The sequence below is a fragment of the Geospiza fortis genome, unplaced genomic scaffold (assembly GCF_000277835.1).
Source record: "Geospiza fortis unplaced genomic scaffold, GeoFor_1.0 scaffold112, whole genome shotgun sequence".
NCBI classification, from domain to species: Eukaryota; Metazoa; Chordata; class Aves; order Passeriformes; family Thraupidae; genus Geospiza; species Geospiza fortis.
This window is the reverse complement of record NW_005054298.1, coordinates 22,569,525-22,590,533: the sequence shown is the minus strand read 5'-3', so window position 1 is coordinate 22,590,533 and position 21,009 is coordinate 22,569,525. Positions and strand designations below refer to the sequence as shown.

At 41.3% G+C, this 21,009-nt stretch overlaps 1 protein-coding gene across 3 annotated transcripts in view; it reads left to right on the top strand.

Moving 5' to 3' along the window:
- The window catches only part of PIKFYVE (phosphoinositide kinase, FYVE-type zinc finger containing), a 60,895-nt gene extending 41,819 nt beyond the window's left edge, over window positions 1–19,076 (top strand). For all 3 annotated transcript variants that reach the window (XM_031056793.1, XM_014307230.2, XM_031056799.1), the window contains 19 exons: window positions 279–457; window positions 935–1,048; window positions 2,316–2,424; window positions 2,533–2,687; window positions 3,189–3,279; window positions 4,165–4,225; window positions 4,809–4,952; window positions 5,125–5,245; window positions 6,363–6,458; window positions 7,193–7,276; window positions 7,754–7,842; window positions 8,510–8,674; window positions 9,243–9,302; window positions 9,729–9,905; window positions 10,630–10,733; window positions 10,994–11,122; window positions 12,427–12,688; window positions 14,428–14,502; window positions 15,581–19,076. In XM_031056793.1, the coding sequence (XP_030912653.1) occupies window positions 279–457; window positions 935–1,048; window positions 2,316–2,424; window positions 2,533–2,687; window positions 3,189–3,279; window positions 4,165–4,225; window positions 4,809–4,952; window positions 5,125–5,245; window positions 6,363–6,458; window positions 7,193–7,276; window positions 7,754–7,842; window positions 8,510–8,674; window positions 9,243–9,302; window positions 9,729–9,905; window positions 10,630–10,733; window positions 10,994–11,122; window positions 12,427–12,688; window positions 14,428–14,502; window positions 15,581–15,696 (2,331 nt within the window). In that variant the 3' untranslated portion in view covers window positions 15,697–19,076. The remainder of the gene's footprint in view (window positions 1–278; window positions 458–934; window positions 1,049–2,315; window positions 2,425–2,532; window positions 2,688–3,188; window positions 3,280–4,164; window positions 4,226–4,808; window positions 4,953–5,124; window positions 5,246–6,362; window positions 6,459–7,192; window positions 7,277–7,753; window positions 7,843–8,509; window positions 8,675–9,242; window positions 9,303–9,728; window positions 9,906–10,629; window positions 10,734–10,993; window positions 11,123–12,426; window positions 12,689–14,427; window positions 14,503–15,580) is intronic.
- Window positions 19,077–21,009: the final 1,933 nt, after the last annotated feature.

Sequence of the window (21,009 nt, the reverse complement as noted above, 5' to 3'; positions counted from 1 at the left end):
CTCTACAGAGAAATAGCATCCCAGAAATAAGCTTCCATCAGCAGTATGTTTGGACTCCCCCAGCTTAGCACCTTTCATCATCAGCTTGCAGTTGTTTAACAGATTTATTTTAACTGTGTGTTGGCCTTAGCTATGCATAAATGCTATCTTTGTTGTTAAGTATGTTTCAGGGTTGTGGTTGCTTCTGGTACTAGAAATACTAGATTGCTGCCTGGATTATCCTCTCCTTAATCTTGTTTGAAGGATGAAATTTAGATGTTTGCCTTTCAATTTTTCAGGTGACACCAGTTGTTCCCCTTTCCAATGACTCTTGGTCTATGTCTTTTGCAAAATACCTTGAGCTGAGGTTCTATGGGTACCAGTACACTCGAAGGGCCAATGCAGAGCCTTGTGGGCATTCCATTCACCACGACTATCACCAGTATTTCTCCTATAATCAGATGGTGGCATCTTTCAGGTGAGTTCCACTGCTAAAACCTTCCTTCTCTCTCTGGTACTGTGTGCACCATGTGGCTCTAGTAAGGGTTCATCAGTTCTATCCTTCACTGTGAGTATAGAATGGGATAGCATAACTGTGCCAAAACCACAAGTGCAGGATTGTGTGCTGGCGTGCAGAGGGCTTTGTGGGTGGCATCACTGTCCTAGCTGTGGTGGGCAGTGTTCCAAGAGTGGATGGTTCCTGTTCATGATACAGAAGGGAAATCCTTTTCCCTATCTAATTCCACCTGCTTTCTGAATTTTGGTTTTGCAGTATGATTTGTGGTTTTACTCCTTGCCTGGGAGAATGAACAGTGTTATTCCTACTAAAAGCAACTAAAGCCCTGGACACATTGACAGTGCCCTTTTTCATATAAGGGCCTCAAACCTCAGTGTGGTGTAGAACTGGCACTGTGTGGTGTGGGTCTTGTTACAAGCTGTTGTATTGCCTTCTCAGCTACTCTCCAATCCGGCTGCTGGAAGTGTGTGTCCCACTCCCCAAGATCTACATCAAGCGACAGGCTCCACTAAAAGTTACTATTTTGCAGGATCTCAAGGATTTCTCACAAAAGTAGGCTTTGTTTTTAATGTCTTCCTAATCTTATTTGTATTTTGTATTTTTATTAGAAGAACACATAACAGTTTTGCTAGTATGATGAAATTCGGCTAAATATTCATTATTTGATAGAAATGTAATCGTTTAAAACATATATGCATGTATACTTCCAAGGGACAGTGGTATTGAAATCTTTGTTACCTTTGCTTGCTCTGTCTGTACTAATGTCTCAACTGGTGTCTTTGTCTGGTGGCAAGTCAGGTTAAACATTTCCAGTAGAAACTAAGATTCTTTTAATCTCTATCTCCCTGAATGTTTCACTGATGTCTGAGTCATATAGCATGTTTCTGAATAATGCTGCCAAGCTACTGAAAGGTTGACCATCAGCAGGTGTCTATCATTACCTTATGAAATGCCCAGTTAAAGTATTTTTAATTCTTCATCTAATGCTAAAAATGAAAAGATGGTCCTAGAAGGCCGACCTGGAAAACTGCAGGTTATACTTCATACTCTTACCCTAATGTTCCTTAATAGAACATCTGACTGAGTTTCAATTCTTAAGCTCCAAAAAACTGCAAAGACCTTGCTCAAATCTCTTGTTCTCTATTGGTCATGTGGCAACAGAACTCTGATGTATAAAAGTCTTTGCCTTAGTTAGCTATTGAATATGGTGAGAGCAGGCAGACTCTTCCTCCTTGTAGTCTAAGGTAAAGTACTGTGAGCCTGGACACTTTCTAAATGTAGGAACAAAAAGGTGGAAGACCTTTTTGAGGTGAGATGAAAACTCTCTAAAATCCAGCCAGGCTGCTGTTCTGCCTGGTCACAGCATTCCTGTATTGCTGTATGTCCCTGTGACCATCTGACTTCAAAACCTGTGGAGCTTTGTTTAGAGCTGAAGTAGAGGTACTCATTTTTTCTAAGCCCTGCTGGTGGAGGTATAGCTTGCAGACCCAGATTCTTCCTAATCACACATAACACAATAGTTCCCCTATTTTAGTAATGTGTTTGAGACATTTGTTTTGCTCTCTGACAGCTTCCACTGCTAAGAATAAATTGTGGAGACAAATGTCAGCATATGCAACTTCTAGATTTCTCCTATTACTAATAAAGTTTCCCCAACTTTCTCTGTGAATACAGTTGGATAGCTTACTATGCAGGAAGGCTCTCATATATTGTCTTTTGTATTCTTAAATGCTAACCTTCAACACATTCAGACTATTTTAAAGAATGTTGAGGAAGCTCCAAGTAGTCACAGCTTAACTCTTTGCATTGCTGTTGGCAGGGTGTCACAAGTGTATCTTGCTGTGGATGATCGCCTTGCTTCTCTGAAAACAGATACCTTCAGCAAAACGAGGGAAGAGAAGATGGAAGACCTGTTTGCCCAAAAGGAGGTAATAGGCTGGCTGTACATCAGTGGTCCATAGGCTAAGTGTGTGGAGGAGCTACTCAGATCTTGTGTTGTCTTGGTGAGATAACACTGACAGTTTTCCTTTTGGCAGATGGAAGAAGGAGAGTTTCGAAACTGGACTGAGAAAATCCAAGCAAGGCTGCTTTCATCATCACTGGACACACCTCAACAGCTGCAATCTGTTTTTGAGTCTCTTATAGCTAAAAAGCAAGGACTTTGTGAGATGCTACAAGCCTGGAATAGTAGGTAAGAGGACACATGCTGGAATCATGAGCAACACTGATACAGTGTTGGTTCTGGGAGGGGAGAGGTTCAGCCATAGTTTCTTTCACTATAGAGCAGTTACTGTATGGAGCTTGTGCTGAATGTGTTCTACTGGTTGAGAACACACAGCTGATCAGTTGGAACAGAAAATCATTTGAGGCAATATGATAAAAGCGTTGTGTTGTAGAGCACAACTTGCATCTGGAGGAGAAATTTTCATTTGAGTAATGGTGGAAGAGATGGGAAAAGGTGAGCATGGGACCTGTGGGTTTGGTGAAATAGTCTCAGAGCTAAAGAAAATGTGCTTTCTTTGGATCTTTGGCACATGTTAGCAGCAGTTATAGTTTGTTATGGAGAAACTTCATAACTTGTGTCATTCAGAGATAACACCAGTAACCTACCTTTTGATTAATTTTTCTTTGGTGTGGTGGTTTTGTGTGGGTAGTTTTTGTTTGTTTGTTTTAGTATTATTTTTTGTTTAAGATTGCAGGATCTCTTCCAACAAGAGAAAGGGAGAAAACGTCCATCAGTACCACCCAGCCCTGGGAGATTGAGGCAAGGTGAAGAAAGCAAGGTATGGCTAACAGGCTATAAACCTCTTAAACATTTTTTTCCTGGGGCAGCACAATAGTCTTAAGACTGGCTTGAGTGCTCTTTAATAGTTATTAAAGAGATGCTGATTTTCTGTGATGTTTGTATAGTGTTGATGTGAGCACTGCCACCAGAGAGTTGCAGTCGTTGTCGAGTGTGTGCCTAGATAAGAGCTGGGCCGTCTCCTTCAACCCTAGGTTGTTGCCCATCAGGTGCACCCCTTGTGAAAAAGAAAAGACAAATAATATTGACAAATAACAGAGCAAATGATGCAGGAAGGACTGAAAATGGCTTTTCAGGATGTATCCTGTGGGAACTGACCGAAGGGATGGATTTTGGACTGCTGCCTCAAGAGCTCTGTCCAAGGACACACATGCCAGCATGCTGAACTTCCACCCTTTGGGGAGCTGGAGCTCTGAGGAAATATCTGGGCTGCAAGGCAGGACAATATAAGCATGATACTGAGAGGCTGAACTTCCAATAGTTCTATGGTAGCAAGATGCACTAAAAACTCCTAGAGACCCTGGATTTGTTCTGCTGCATGCACAAATGCCCCTTCCACTTAACACATATTTGTTAGGTGCTAAAGCAAACCTTACCTTGATTTAGCAGGAAGGAGGTTCTTAGAGAGGAAGTGTAGTGTTTAAAGCAGCATACACAGGTAACGGCCATCATAAGCATCCTGTGAGCTTGAGTTGCTGTTGCCTTGTCTTTTTCATATGGTAACAGATACAGTGACATACAGAGGCTGAGAAGTGGGCAGGAGTGCTCAGTTGTAATACATCTGCTTTTGTAAGTGCTCCACACAGGAGGAAATAGAACTGTTAAGAGCTTGGCACCAACATTGTGGTTTTGTTATTCTGCCTAGATCAGCAGCATGGATGCTTCCCCACGCAATGCTTCTCCAGCGCTGCAAAATGGAGAGAAAGGTCTGTGACTCATTTTTCATAATATGCCAATAGAAGCATGTTGTAGCCCTTTTCCTGACATAATATGGGAGCTTTTTCCAAATTTGATAGATCAGAGAAATACCAAATCCCCATCATGTCACATTTGTTTTTGCTAGTGGTAAGATAGAAAGTTGGCCATCTGCTTCTAATATGAAGCTGAATTACTAGTGTTTAGTAAATTGGCCCGCAAGAATTTTCCATTGAACTTTAGTTTAAAAACTTTCAGAAGCTTTCTAATTAACTGAATAACTAAATGGAATTTGGGAAATGCCTTTTGCCTCTTCTGTGATCTGGTTATGGATGCTGAGATCTCTTACCTGTAAGGCATACTGCCAGTTTGTGGGAGCTGAAGTTAGTAGCGATTGTAGGAGTACACATTTTCTGGAGGTGCTGCACTGATGAGCTTTCCCAGTCCTTTGGTCTGTGTGGCCTCACCTGCTTTCTAAGTAAAAACTTTCTGAAAGTAGGTGCTGGTTATAGCTTGGGCTGGGAGCAGACAGTATCACTTCTGACAGTCATGTAAAATTATTTCTTCTGTCCTTAACTGTCCTTGTACTCTCAGAGGATCGTTTCCTGACGACTTTATCAAGTCAGAGCTCCACAGGCTCCACCCACCTGCAGCTGCCCACCTCTCCAGAGGTTGCATCGGAGCATATGACTGGTGCCAACACACTCTCTGAACAGGACACAACAAGCAGCTCAGAAGGTATAGTTCAGTTGTGCTCTTGTCTTCTTTCTCTTGCTTTTCTGTGCCAAGTCCACAAGATCCTTTCAGGAAATGATAAATAACTGTTAACTCTGTGGTCTGTAGTCATCCTTCTAAATTTACAGCTTGAACTTTGATATTGTGATGCAGACCTGACATGTGTCTGTTCCAGATGTGTTTGATGGACACTCACTGGGATCTACAGACAGCCAAGTGAAGGAGAAGTCTACTATGAAAGCTATTTTGGCTAACTTTTTGCCTGGAAACAACTATAACCCCATTCCCTTTCCCTTGTAAGTACTGCAAGGGAATATATAAAATGTACAAAATCAGCAGCCTTGTCAGATTGCAGGCAGAGCCATGCATGCTTCCTTTGCTCAGTGTGTAATTTAAGCCATTACTTGAGTTTGCCTGAGTAAGATGGAGAACTTTGTCAAGGTAGGAAGTTTTCTGTGTCCATTCTAGGTGATTGTAGGTTAATCACCTTTCTTATGAATGATCTGCCCTTGGGTAAAGCCAGTATTAGTTTCCTCCTAGCAGGCATGCCTCCTCAGGGCTTTTGTGAGAGATGAAGGGGTGGGGAAGATGGGAGAAAGGTGCCTTCTAGCTCCATTGTTGCAGGGAGAGAGTGGAAATGCCCTTCCTTAACAAAGACTTTACTAAAGCTACATGCCTGCATCTTGTTTTTGCTTCCAGAGCTCTTCCAAGGGTTGGACTCAAATTGGCATTGTCTGGGTGTAGGTCAGGTTCAATGGCTACTGCATGTGCCCTCAAGTGTCCCTGTGGTGTGAAGATGGGCAGACTGGAAAGTCTTTCTGCTACTTGGTCTGCGTGCTTTGTAGTGTTTCTCGTTTGACATGAGCCTAACGTTTGGCAGCCTGAGTTTAACTTGGGAATCCCACCTCAGTGTAGGAGCACAGGCCTTGGGCTGATGAGGTAAAAGCTAAATGACTGACCCTACAGATCAGTGGAAAAAAAATCATACAAGAATCCAGGAGGCTTTGAGGAATTTTCTGTGATAAACTGCCTGTTTAGAAAAGAGTCCAGGTTTGTCCCCTAAGTTCAGTCTAGGCTATGCTGCTGGATAGTCAAATCAAACTCGGGCAGGTTTTGGTGCCATTAGAAACAGTGGCTGCTAAACAGAAATAGACTCTTATTCTAACCTAAAGCTGGTCTTCTGATCCAAGCAGCTTGCTTGAAATGCTGATTTCCCTAACACTCTACCATTTAGAATTAACCACATAGTTATGAATGTGTCTGTTGGAGAAGCTGATCTGGGGGACTTTGGTTCTATGCTGAGACTTGCAGCTTGTGCCTGGGAGTGCAGTGATGATATCTGGGTTTTGACCAAAACTTCTATTCTTTACACAAATTTTTATGATCTGCTAACAGTCTCTTGTTTTCATTTAGTGACCCAGATAAGCACTATTTAATGTATGAGCATGAACGTGTACCTATTGCAGTCTGTGAGAAAGAACCAAGCTCCATCATAGCCTTTGCTCTCAGGTACTGGTGTGATTTGGCTTTTCATCTGACATACTTTACTTTTGCAGCTTTTGTGTGGAGGAATATTTAAATTTTGATGATAGAGAACAAGCATGATAGAATTTCTATATTAAGCTGTGTTAGAGTTTCTGCCAAAGATGGGATTCTTTCCTCTTACTGCTGAGATAATGAAAGTGCAACTGGTTTTTGGACTTCTTTAGTGGAACTCTAGTATGCAAAAATGACTTAGTTTTGTGGTGTTTCTTTTAATGAGATATCTATCACTAGAGAAAGAAGTGCAGCTAAGGTTTGCTCAGCCTCTCTAGCTGGAGGAAGTGCAACTGAGTTGAGGAACAGCTATTTGTATTGATACTGCAGTCTGTTTCTTGCCTACCTTTGGTCATAGCAGCTCTTGTTACTGCTCAGCTCTTCTTGCCAGCTGCTTCAGTAAACCTTTGGGTTTGCATGTCACAAGGCAGCAGATTTTTTAAGAAGTGCATTCTTAAATTGTGGGAGGGGGAAAAATAAGGGGATATTTTTCCTGCAGTATTGTCTAGAGCAGCTTCTGTTGTAAGGAAAAAAAGTTCTAATAATAAAAAAAATAAAGCAGAGGTTTTTGTACTATGGTGTTTTGTTTCCTGTGGTTGTCTCTGAACTGAATCTTTGGGCTGGTATTGCAGAATTTCCAAGAGAACACTTAATTATTTTGGGTCTTTCCCTTCCCCTTCCCCTTTCTTTTCTTCTTTCCCCATCAGTTGCAAGGAGTACAGAAATGCCCTGGATGAGTTGTCCAAAGCATCTCTGAAGAGCAGTTCTGAAGAAGGACTACAACCAAACAGGTTACATGCAGGAGCTACAGTACATAGAGTGAAGGCATAGTGATGGTAGTGAATAAGCCAAAACTAGGATGGGGAAAAGCCCTCAAAATATGTCCCTGTTAGGGTGTCTGCTTTCTGATGGAATCTGACTCATTCCATGTAACCAGCACATACTTCAGTATGTGAGTTTCCATTTCACATTATGGACCACACTGGCTCCATCACCTAATCTCTTGGCTGCATGCATGGTAGGAATACTGGGCCTGCTTACTTTGCTGCGGTCATGGATGGAACTTTGCTATGGACCTTAAGAGATACTTTTTAGGAAGATGGAGGAGGACAACTTTGGAGAGTCCCACACTGTTACACCTTTAAATGGTGTCTTTTTTCCTTTAGTGTTTAGGCAGGGGAGAGAAATAAATGTTTAGGCATAAAGCAGTAGTGTCTTGGGTGGCAGCATTTGTTGGTTCATCACTTCTTTGTTCTTTCTCCTTTCAGCATGTCAGACAGCAAACCCAAGAGCAGCAGCCCTGTCCGCCTGCCTGAGGCTAACATGTGTCCCCTTCGCAGTGCAGAGCCAGAGCAGCGTAAGGCCATTTAACCAAAATCATCCATGGTGCTAATCTGAGCTCTGACTTGAGTCCATTTAACCTGGATTCTTGTTCATGTGGGGAAGAAAAAGCAGCATTCGGAGTTGAAATTGTGGCTAGTGTTAGTCTCGACTTAATGTAACACTTGTGAGGAATGGGAGTGTGTGGGCTTTGTAGTTTTATAAAGATCTTATGATTGGGAGTGTGTGGGCTTTGTAGTTTTATGATCTTATGAGATCAATAGTTCTTATGAGAACTATTATGAGATCAAACTGTCATTCCCTGATTTAATGTTATTATGTAGTGAACCTAAGGTTGTTCTTGAATCTAGCTTGTTCAGTGGGTTATAATGCACTTTTGGCTTTGCCTTCTTTAAAGAGATGCAGTTAAAATATCTTGAAATGGAGACATGAAGTTCTTACTATATTAAAGACACTTATTCTTGGTCTGTGTTTTCAAATGTCTCTGCACCCTAGGATGCTATTTAGAACACTGGATCATCCACCGTCATGGACTTTAGTTGCCTGAAGTTGCAAATGAGTTACTTTAATGGCATCATTGCTTCACATAGAACAATGAATGTGGAATGTTCATAGGAGTCATGCTGTTATTAAACTGCCTGTGGAAATGCCAACACCATCTTTTCTATTCCTTTTCACTGTAGCAAAGAAACCATCTGGTGTTTTGTCTTTCTTCCGTGGCACGGGAGGGAAGAGCCCAGACCTGTCTTCGCAGAAGAAAGAGACCTTACGTGGTGCTGACAGTGCTTACTACCAGGTTGGACAGATGGGCAAGGAGGGAGCAGAAAACCAAGGAGCAGAGGCACAAGGTACAAGACTGCAGAGTTCATCTTCTCTCTTGGCTTGGTACTTCTCCCAAACCTCATTCATCCATGCAAGGCCCCAAATGCACTCCTGCTTGTACTTTTTCAACAGTCCAAGGTTACTCAGCATGCACTGAAAATGAATCATTTGGAACATCAAATATGTTTTTTCCTAAGTACATTGCTTTTCTTTGTAATAAGGGAAACAGGATCTTTCAAATCCAAGTTATAGGGACATGGAGTAGTCTGGTCTTGAATGCCTTTGAGTTGACTCTAGTTAAGCAGCCCTGTCTTTCTCACTTGCTGTTTAGTTCTCATTGTTTTAGCTCGTGGAAAATGAATGAAGAGAGGCTGGATTTGTGTCCATAAACAGCAGTGCCCTGCCCTTCTAGCATATGTATTATGTGATACAATTATAGCTGTATTTCTAATTCCCTGTGTGTAGTTCCCTCTGTGTTCTCGGGAAAAAAAAGAAAATATTTTTCTTGTAAAGTGAGTTTACAAGTAGTACCTAATGTGGCTTTCTAGGTGATAATAGTGAACAGCCCTGACCAAATGCCCTTTATGCCTTCAGATGATGGAGATGGAGGAGATGGACAGAAGAAACAGGTGGTGAATCCCCATGTGGAGCTCCGTGAGTAGTTGTAAATAACAACTTAGTCTTAGCTGGCAAACTCATTTCTTCATGCACGTGCAGTGTCAGTTTTGAACTTAATAGTTGTTTTTTCTTGGTATTCTTGGTATCATGAAGGAAAAGCAAATCAAGAAAATAGCAATTGAATTTTTACTTACTGCAATCAATCTCTTTTGCAAAAATACTCCATAAACTTTTTTTAATTGTTCTTTTGTTCGAACACTTCCCTATGAGCTTATCTAGAGGGAATTTACTTTCCTGTCATTTTCCATTTAAATCTCATTCGTTGAAATTTCTGAATTACAATAAGCATGAGAGAGATGTGTAGCACAATAATACTCCTCTAGACACGAGTAGAATCTCAGTGTTGTCTCGGGTAGTCAGTGCATGTTGCATGCTGTTATTGAGGAAAACCATTTTTTGCAGAGTTCTCAGATGCGAATGCCAAGTTCTACTGCCGGATTTATTACGCTGGGGAGTTTCACAGGATGCGTGAAGTGATCCTGGGGAGCAGTGAGGAGGATTTCATCCGATCCCTCTCTCACTCCATGCCCTGGCAGGCACGAGGTGGCAAATCTGGAGCTGCATTCTATGTGACTGAGGGTAAATGCAGCTTCTTCCCCCCATGTAATTAGGGCTGTTATTTCTGTGTGGTGGTGGTTAGTGTGTCATTTAATCCCTGATAACCTCTGTCCAGAGGGTTGCTGATTGTTAAGTGGTCACTGAGAAGGGAAAATTAAGTGGGTTGCTATGGGGTCTTCAGTATCAAATTGTTTGTCTCTTTGTATGTGCAGGAAAACAAAATATAGTTCTGTTTTTCAGCAGTAGCAGCTAGGAAGGCCAATTGAACAGAAGGGTTGTACTCTCAGGCAGGCTTCAGAAAACAAAAACTTGAGTATAATTCAAGGAAAACTTGTTGTTAAAGACACACTTGTTGTTAAAGTCTTATAATCTCTTGTGCTATTGTTAATCTAATTTTTTTTTAGAACTTTGGCCGTTTCTAGGCTTCTGTGTAAAACAAATATTGAACAAAATGGTCTGTAGGCAGTTTCTGTTGGCTGTATAGGAAGACTGTATAGCTGAGGTAGATCTAGTGTAATCAGTCTCTTGTCCATGATTTACTGGAAGGTAGAAATCCAGGGAGGCTGAAATTCAGAATATGTGAAGTAAAAATAATCTAGAAATGAGCTTCTGAGGGTAAGGATTTAAGAGAATTGTAGTGCTTTAATTTTTTAAACCATTTCAGCTATGTGACAGTCCTAAAAAATTGTGAATATACATCACTTATTGTATGTAACCCTGTTGCCTCTGTCTGATGTTAAAACAGATGATAGATTCATCTTGAAGCAAATGCCTCGTCTGGAAGTCCAGTCATTCCTTGACTTTGCTCCACACTACTTCACTTACATCACTAATGCAGTTCAACAGAAGGTATTAAAAAAAGTGCTTTTTATTTTAGGCAGTGTTCTGGATTTTAAAGACTAGTAGAAGTTTCTATTAACCTTTTTCATTTAAATAAAAGAAAATTTTGGAGGATATGAGTTACATTAATAATGGGTTTTTAAGTTGTTAAGTGGAAATTATACTTGGACTTCTCAACTGTAATACACAGTCAGACAACAGTGGTGCTTCTGGTATGGGGTTGCTGATTGTCTCTACACACATCTTAACCCATGTCTTGTCTTCATTAGAAGCCCACAGCACTGGCTAAAATCCTTGGGGTCTATCGAATCGGTTACAAGAACTCTCAAAACAACACTGAAAAGAAGCTGGATCTGCTTGTCATGGAAAACCTTTTCTATGGCAGGAAAATGGCTCAGGTAAGAGCAAAGTGTTCTGTTCCTTGCAGTGCAATTGTGACTGGGAGACAGAGCAGGGTCATTCGTAGCCATTTAGGTGACTTTTAATTTTGCATGTGCTGTTGACCTCTCACACTGCTCAAGGGTGACAGTTTGTGTCTCTTCCTTGTTGTGATCTCAGGAGCTTGATGCCTCTCTTGGCTAGTTCAGATAGCTGTTGTGCAGGGTGCAGTCTTCAGAAATCTTGTTTGTCCCTGTATCTCTGGTGTCTGAGAGAAAGCTTTACTAACCTGGTTATGAAAAGGTAAAATCTTTTTACAAAACTTTCAGAGGAACTGACTGGAATTACAGAATAATTAGTTTAGAATGAGAGCCTCACTCAGAGAGAGTTATTCTGTAGTGGGAGGAATTAATTTTTTTTTTCAACCCACTGTTCTTTCTTGGAACCACTTCAGGTGTGGGACAAGATTTTGAGTTCAGTCTTGCTCTTAGTCAAGGAAAAGCCATCTTTTTCAGGCATTGGAATGAAGATATTAAAATTACTAGGGGGAAATACCCTTTAAATAGAGATTTGAAGCTGAAAAGGAAGTTCAAACAAACATCACTTCTAAACCTAGACAGTATCAGTTCTTTCCACTTTACCTCTCAGTGCCTGACCTCAAACAAGGAATATTTGTGGGAGGAGGTGTATGGAGGGAATTCTAGATGGATGTAAAGGATGTTGTGGGTTTTCTTTTTGCTTGTTTGTTGTTTAAGTCATGAAAAGGGCTCGTGCACTACTAAACAGAAACCCAAACAGACTGTGGAGTCTATTCCACGCAAGATAGTGAAATCTCGACTGGACAGAACTTGAACAACCTTCTCTAACAGGGAGAAGCAGGAGAAGTCCTTGAAGCAGGACTTTGGAGAGCCTCAGAGATAATTTCCAGCCTCATGATGGGTCTGTCATTTGCCTTGCCCATGTTAACTGGTGCTTCATGCACCACCCACCTCCCTCTTCATTGGCTTTGCTTTTGTCAGCAATTAACTCTATAGAAACTGGCTGGAGAACTGAGTTTACCTAGACAATATAAAAAGTAGAGGCACCCTTTTTCTCTTTATTTAAACTAAATATTAGTGAAACAACTAGCCTAAAACTTGTGAATTGAGGTGGCAGAGCTTTCACCTAGGCTTACGTGCTATTCTCTACAAAATATTTTTTCTTAATTGTCTTCCTCCTAAAGAAAAGTAAAGAGTTGCCCAGCTGTGCTGCCTTCTCAAGTGCTAGGTACTGAAGTCTTTAACCCAGAAAAATGAAACAAAGCAGTGCTGTTCTCCATTTGCAGGTGTTTGACCTGAAGGGCTCCCTCCGGAATAGAAATGTTAAAACAGAGACAGGCAAAGAAACTTGTGATGTGGTCCTGCTGGATGAAAACCTTCTGAAGATGGTTCGGGACAACCCTTTGTACATCCGTTCCCATTGCAAAGCTGTGCTGAAAGCCTCCATACACAGTGATTCCCAGTTCCTCTCCAGCCATCTCATCATTGACTATTCCCTGCTGGTGGGGCGTGATGACACCAACAACGAGCTGGTCGTTGGGATCATTGGTACGTTGTCTTTTGTCTTTTGTTGCTCTCAGATGATGAAATGGTTTCCTTCTGGTTTAGATGTTCATAATGCTCCCACCAGAGAGAGATGTGTCAGGAAATCTTGTCTTCTCCCTGGTGGAATACCACCCTCACCTCTTACAGGTGTTCAAAGTGGAGGCAGTAAGTCTTCTCTGCAGGTCTCTCATAGGCTCAGATTAGCATTTGCATTGCTATGAGTATATGCAGGAGGCCTCAAAGGTAGTTTAACCTAGACTTTGACTCCAGTTGAGTTATTTGTATGCTTTTATGTGTTTAATCTGTAAATTTTAGTTTAGTCATGTTTACATAGGCTTTTAAATCTTGTGTGGAGGGGCTCTGAGGAGAAACAGTATTGGTAGGGTTGGAAGAAAGAAGTTGAACATCATGGGATCTCATATAATCATGTAGTCTGATCTGGATAATGTGGGTGGCAATGCAGTAATTACCTTGCTGCATTGTCTAACTTGTGACTGGAAAGTAGAGACAGGAAAAGAGATGGTTTAGATAGACAAACTTCTGTAGTATAAAAGACTTAGAGATGAGGCAGTTTTGCAGGATGTGGAATTGACTTCGGGAAATGGTCTTGAAACCCAGCTCAGAAATGCTTCCAGATGAGATCTCAGGACAGGAGGTCTGGATTACACTTATTCTGATAAAGCTCAAAAGCCATTTCAATAACATTTCTAGTTGAGAATTAAAGTCCCACCTACAAAGCAAGCTCTTGCTTGTTGCAAGTTGTTATTACTTTCTAGATTTGTAGACTCTTGAATATTGGAACAAACAGGATGGGACTACACTGACCATGTGCTTCTCCTGTATGTGTGGCTTTTTGTTGCTGTATGCCAAGTCTTATCTGATATATTTTATGTGATATTTAAAGATACCAGTTTCCTTCAGCATTTAACACAAATATTATCAAGAAGGGAGAACATGTCTGCTGTATCAGGGTATCAGAATGTTCTTTAGATGATACCCTGAGAACTTAAGTACTCAGGCTAAATTTGTGTTGGATTGGAACTAAAAAAATTAAGCGTGGACTGTGTTTGAACCTGAGGTCAGTACCTCTACCTATTTTAGATCCTTATGTGATACAGGAAACAAGTAAATTAGGTCTGTGAAAACTGATCTTACTACAGCTTTAGCTTTGCTGGCCCAAATGTTCATGTGCTTGTGACTGAGCATGCCTTTTCTGGAAGGGCTTGGAAACAATTCAGAAGTTGTCTTCTTGCTGCCCCCTCTGCCAGTCAGGGTCACTGGTGATGTTTCCAGTCCTCCCTATCATAAAGTGGCAATCCCTTCCATTCTGTTATCAAACCTGCAGGTGGCTGCAGTGATGACAAATACTGATTTAAATGGAGAGGTGTCCAAGCCTCAGTGCTTCTAGTGGGGCTTCTGGGATGAGGGTGAGTGAAGTGACCCTTGTAGATGAGCCCTTGACACTCCAACATGGATAAAGACAGATGTGCTTGGGCAGCCTGTTCTTGGGGAGACAGGAAGAGTTGATTGTGATCTTGCTGGACATTTGAAAGACTGTATTCACCCTACCCAAACATAATACAGAAAATGAGGCAATTGGTAGGGAAAACACTGAAGCTCTGGCTATAAAGCACTGCTGCTTTCCTGCCCTCTTTGGGGGGAAATAGATACATTTTAAAACAGTGTTACTTGGATTAAAACATGTAAAACATATTTGTGTGTGGATTTTTTTATTGTAACAGACTATATTCGTACTTTTACCTGGGACAAAAAGCTTGAAATGGTGGTAAAGTCAACTGGCATCTTGGGAGGACAAGGTAAGTCCAGACTGAAAGCAAAGATTTTGATCATGTTTCCTTCTTACATGGAAGCCTTTCTATAACACTGCTAAAGTTCACAACTTCCCCACCATTGGAATTTGTGACAGATTAAGTTGTTGAGAACAGAGGAAGGAATAATAGAATACCAGGTTGGAAGGGACCTCAAGGGTTGTCTGATCCAACCTTTCTTGACAAAAGCACAGTCTATACAAGATGGCTTAATACCCTGTGCAGCTGAATCTTAAATCCCCTCTGTTGGGGAATCCATCCTTTGACTGGCAGGACCATTCCAATGGCTGGCTGTTTTCATTGCGAAAAATGTTCCTCTTGTGTCTAACTGGAATCTGCCCAGGAATAAGATATATCCATTACCCCATATCTTTTCCATGTGGCTCCTTGTAAAATGAGTCTCCATCTTCTTTTTAGCCACCCTATAAATACTGGAACATGGTGATATGGTCTCCTCTAAGCAGCCTTTTTCGAAGGCTGAACAAACGCAGTTCTCTCAGCATTTCCTCATATGGCAGGCTTCCCAGTCCTTGGATCATCTCTGTGACCCTTCTCTGGACCCTCTTCAGCCTGTCCACATCTTTTTTTTTTCCCCTTTTTTCCTTTTTTTTTTTTTTTTTAATATAGCAGGGACCAAAACAGAGTCCAGTATTCCAGGTGTGGCCTGGAAGTAGCACCTTCCAGGTGAAAGATGATACTGGTGGGATAATGACTTCTGTGCTTCTATCTCTCTGCTGGTGATGTCCTTGTTGATGCAGCCCAGTGTCCTTCCTGCTGGCTTTCTTTGCTTCAGCAGCACTGTTCACTCCCACTGAGCTGCTTGTCCACCAGGATCCTCAGGTCCCTTTGTCAGAGCTACTCCCCAGTGAGATCCCAGCCTGTGCTGTGCTCCTGCATTATGTTTTCCCAGGTGCAAAACCTTATGCTTGTTGGTTGTTGAACTTTATAAGGTTCTATTCTGTGGCCTTCAAGTTAATGCTGTCTACTGGTGTAATCTCATGTGACATCTGTCTGTTCTGCAGTATCTTTAGCCCATTTCTAACTGCTCTTGACTCTTACACATTAGGTAAGATGCCCACTGTGGTCTCTCCAGAGCTGTACCGGACCAGGTTTTGTGAAGCTATGGACAAGTATTTCCTGATGGTGCCAGACCATTGGACAGGACTGGGCCTGAATTGCTGAGCTAAAGCCCATATTGGGAAAGCACAAGAGGACAATGACATTATAGGCTTCTCTCTTCCAGTGGTCTGTCCAGCAGCAAGAGGATTGCAGTTCCATGTCTACAGTGACCATGTGCATCATGTTGCAGAGTGTGAAATCTGCTTGCACTTTAATCCCCTCTTAGAGGATAACAAGCAAACCTGCCTCAGTAAGGATCTAAACTGTAAGGTACCACTGAACAGCACTGATAAGTGACATCCCTGCTGTCAGTAGGGAAGGTGATGCTATCTCCTTCTAAGTATTGGACTGACATTCTATCCAGATCCTGATGGTGAAGAAGTACACGATCTCTGGAAGTCTTGCACTGCCAAAATGGTGTTGAATACGCGCAGCTCATGTTTCTGTAGTGGATACTTGGTACTGAAAATGTGAAATAAACTCCCCAGACGTGGATGGGGGAGAGAAGAATGAAGTTAATTCATGAGTTCTGCTATTGTTGCCAGGTCTGTAGTTGACCTATTTAGGATCCATTAATAACTTGTGCTGGTTTTGCTCCATAGTTTTAATTCTTACTGGGTTCTGTAAACAGTATTTTTTTTTAAGGCAGCTCCACATCAATAATGCCCTATGACTCCATCTTTTAAGTTATATTACTGCTCTGGTTTATCTGTCATAACTGCATTTTAGCTGAATCCCATAAAAATGGGTTGTCAGTCATCAGTATACTGCAAAACTCAAAGCATGTCCCTTCGCTCTTAAACAGTACTTTGATCTGAATGTTGCTCAAATTCCTGGAAACAGGTAACTAATATACCCTTTAATTTAAGAAGACTTGATTGATTATAGTTATGAAGCAGATTAACCCTTTCCTTAGTAAAAGGTATTAAGTTGCTAGACAAAGTGAATACTGCAACTTTCTTCTTAATGCAACAATCATTCCTGGCAGTTCACTTCAAATCCATTTCAGTTTCCCTTTACTTTCAAGCAATGCAATTACCTCATGGTGAAATTTTGCCAGGAGAATGTTTTTCTTGCATTCATGACATGATTTTTTTTTTGGTCACAGAGATGAATGTAGTTGTTGTTTTCTGTAAAAAGGAAAACCTGAACTAACAGGTATCTTGTATGATGCATAAGATGTGCAGAGATGTGTGAGTCTCTATATCATTACAATAAGCATTTCTTTCCATTTAAAAAAAAACTTCACTCATTTTTGTAGGTGACAAGTTTACTTTTTTTTTCATTATAATACAGGCCAGTAAATAAGAGGAGTTTTCATGAGTTTGAAAGGCAAGAATACTGTCCTTTGACTTCCAGTCTCTGATGGAAGAACATCAAATGAACATGGAATCTGGGATAGGCTAGCTCTTAGTGATCACTTGCTTGTTCTAACCAGTTGCCTCATAATGCCCTCATCACTGTAACTATGGATTGAAACGTGCATTTTGTTCAGTTCTCCTGTGTTCAGTATTTTTTTCTGATGGTGGCAGCAGATGGTGGTGGCTGTTTAGGAGTGACCAGCAGTAGGCAGCACTGAGAAAGGAAAAGGCCAGCAGTGAGAATTGAACTATTTGCTCCAAAACCAACTAGTGCAGCTCTTGTCTGAGCTGCCAGGATGCAACAGTCATTTGTGTTGGAAGGAGCCTTCCCCACCCTATTGCAACACTGTACTAGAGGATGAGCAAAGATGCTGGCCTTGAAGCAGCAGAAAAGCAAGTGTACTGATTTCCTCAGTGCAGTGTGAGAATTGTTTCTGGGGGTGCACTGTTGAAGGCTGCAGTGATGTGTGCTGCGGAAAGAGGACACAGTACTCCTTGCTTCAGTCCAACACAGCACATCAGGTACAGCTGATCACCTCTGGGACACATCTTGCCTCTTTTGTTGAAATGTTCTCCCAATTTGCCTGGCTGTGTGTGTGACCTTGTCTAATGAGGTCAACCAGTCCATCAGCTCAGTGCTACTGCCACTTCTGTGGCCTCTACCTACTGTCTTGGTTCATCAGTGTGAAAGAACCTGTCATGCAGCCTATGTTCCAGTCTCAGTTGAAGTTTACATGTGTTCTCCTCCTTCCCTTCTTAAAGTTTACAGGTAAAACTTGACTGTCCTGGCCAGCTAAGGTGACCCAACAGCAGCTAATTATGTTGCCTTCCACCTTGGTCAGTATGTGCATTGGTAGATGGAGCACGAGCGTGGGCATGGCACCTGCACTAGACTGATGTGGTGTGCTAGCCCAGTCTGTCACCAGCAACCCTCATGCTTATCCTGGGATGTGTGGCTGCTCCATGCTGCTTGTCTGCCAGAGTCCTGACACAGCAGACGGCTGTGAGCAGCTTCATCATCTGACAGTGGCTGGTACTCCTTTGAATGGGACAGCACGAGGTCCTCAGCACTGCAGAAGGGAGAGAGAATCTTCCACTGTTCTGCAGCCTGTGAACAGAGCCACAGACATGTCAATGGTCATGGCCCAACTTCTTGGACTGAAGTTACAGCAGTTGGAGAGATTTGTAGGAATGATCTTGAGCTGGTATCAACAGTTAATTTTTGGCCAGGATGTGGCTGATAGACTAGTCCTGATTTGACTGGAGTATAAACTACTGGTCATGAGTATCACAGTAGCTGCAGTATCAGCTGGAGTTGGGTCATCTTGGATGTCCTGTGGTATAAAGCTGTAAGCATTTCCAGTCCAAATCCCAGCAGCTGAATGGGTCTCCTCAAATGTTCCATTTTCAATATGATAGTTGTCCTGACATTTCAATTACTACCAAGCTTAAATTTCTCAGAAGGAGAGCAATACTTAATGCAGAACAAATCTTTGAGAGCTGCTTGGGAGGCTGCCTTCAGTCTGTGTCCCTGTAGAATTCCTAAGGATGAACCCTTTGGTCAGAGCTTATTTCTTTGTTTATAACACAGGTTTAGCATATGTGTCAGTAAATTCCAGTTGCAAATATGAAGACTGAATTTCTTCAGAGCTACACTGACTCTTCTGTTGTTTTGATCTGAGGCCTTGAGACAAATGTCTAAATCTTGTCCAAGTCAGAAGCAATGACTGAGTCAGGGTGTGGACAGCAGAATGCCTTCTAGCGGCCCAGGGATGCATTCTGTCCCCAAAAAGCACATGAGGGACTCTTGCTGGTAGAGCAGTTCTAGTGGGCTCAGGGGAGTTACCTGTGGAGTCTCCTCTGTGAGAATGACCAAAAACAAATGAATTGCTCACTAGCTGGTGGCCAGACTAGTCATTCTTCAAAGCACTTAATGTACTATATTGTATGCATTTCTATTCTAACTTGGTTCAGCTGTATTTTATAAAATTGATGTACTAAACTATTTGAGAATAATTGCCTTGACTACTTGGAGAATCAAAATGTAATGTATATAGATCCAAATAAAGTGACTAAAAAGTATACTTGAATCTGTTCCATGTGTGGAGCAGTTAGGTCTCATTGCACCCCATTTTCTTGATCAGAGGCAAGGGCACTGCTCACTGTGCAGGGATTGCTGTGCTGCAGAGTGCCAGCTTTGTGTGCAGTGTAAGATGCCTGTCCTGTCTCTGTACCTCACAGCTTGTTTCCTGTGATGGAGCAGCAGCTCTGGGCAGCTCCCCAGGGCAGTGGCAGTAGAATGTGCAAATAACCTTTTACACAGTTCTATCTTCCTGCAGCTGCTGTTCACCACAGTGGTGTGTGAGACAGGGATCCAGTTTTGTCCAGCAGGTGGTGGTGTGTCTTTGCCCAGTTCTGCCACGATGTAGAACACATTCCAGGTATTTCCATAATCTTTTTTTAAGTGGACTAGATAAAGAAAAAAATCCAAGAAGGTCTGAAAATAAATGTATTCTCTTGATTGTTTCACATTACCCTGGTATATGTTAACCTCCTTGCTAAGGCTTAAAATAATTTGTGATTAGTTCTGGGAAGGGAACTTGTTCATTCCTAGAATATAAAACTCTATCTAAAACTTGAGGATTTTACCTGTATTATGTGCAATCACCATTTTTTGCCACTTTCATCTGCTGCAGTATGAAACTGCATCAGAACCTGTCCCCCCATGGGGAGCAAGGAAAAGATGGGATACTCAATTCAGAGGTAGTGCTGCCTTCTGTGGGTGTAAAGATGAGTGGTGGGACTTGAGGAGCTTCTAGCATGAAGTTAAGGAGCACAAATGCAGCATTGGTTCAAGAAATAATGATCCAGTGGCCAAAGGTAGGATAATAAAGTAAGTGAACACAATTACAAAAAAGAGCATTGAACTACAGTTGAAATGACAGGGTAGCTTATATATAGTAACTTTTCTCCATTGCTTACATAGGATGTTTTTCTACTATAACTTAATCAAAAATAAAACAACACCCTGGGTATGAAAAAATGAAGTATCCTGGGTATGGGCTTGTTACTGGACTAGCTGAGATCTTGTGTCATAACTAAAATAAACTACCTGCCTGGTGAAAGAGTTATGTATCCATGACAGCACAACTGGGACTGCTTAATGTACACATGCACATAACAAGAGAAAGAAAATGTTTTCTTTTTCTAATAGGATTATAAATATTATTTAAAATACACATTATAGGGAGAAAACTATTTTCTGGAAACAAATCAGGTCAGCTACATGAATTCCTAGTTGATCTGTAATTAATTCTGACTGAAGTGTATTCTTGTTAATGTGTCTGTTAAGGTAGAAAAAGAGTAAGGGAATTTTATGTGACTTCATAGCTGCCTATAACATGCAGAAATTATATCTTCTTCATGTTAAATTGAACTGCTTTATGGAAAAACAATATTCTGCTTTTTGTCTATTAAGCCCTAAAAAGCAGAACGTCTTCAGGCTGTATTTTCCATCTCAGCTCAGTTGTATGGTAAGAATTCACCAGAACTAATGTGTTTTTACAACAACCCAACCCCTACTTAATTCAGCTCTTGAATGTTTTCTTGAAACTCTGACATTTAAGTAAAGTAGTCATTTCCTTACAGGAAGTGTTGGCTTCTGCAGAATTACACTCCAAATTTTAACCAATATGGCTTCTGTGGTCTTAGTCAAGAAATATTCTGCAGAATACAGCTGTCATATACATTAATTTGGGAAACTTTCTTCTTTGCTCAACTAACTGTAATTACTATCTGTTGGCAGCTAGAGAAGTCAATTAAATCCTAGAAAGTTGGCAGTAAAAGGAGTCTGTTCAATATTAGGGATAAGTACTTTGTATCAAGTTGATAATTTACCTTTAGGTGTTTATTATCAAAATTGTTGTGGCTTTACATATTTGGGGATGTAGAATTAGTACTGAATTCTAGCAGAGAGAGAAAACCAAGGTTGAAAGTATTGGGGATTGGAACATCA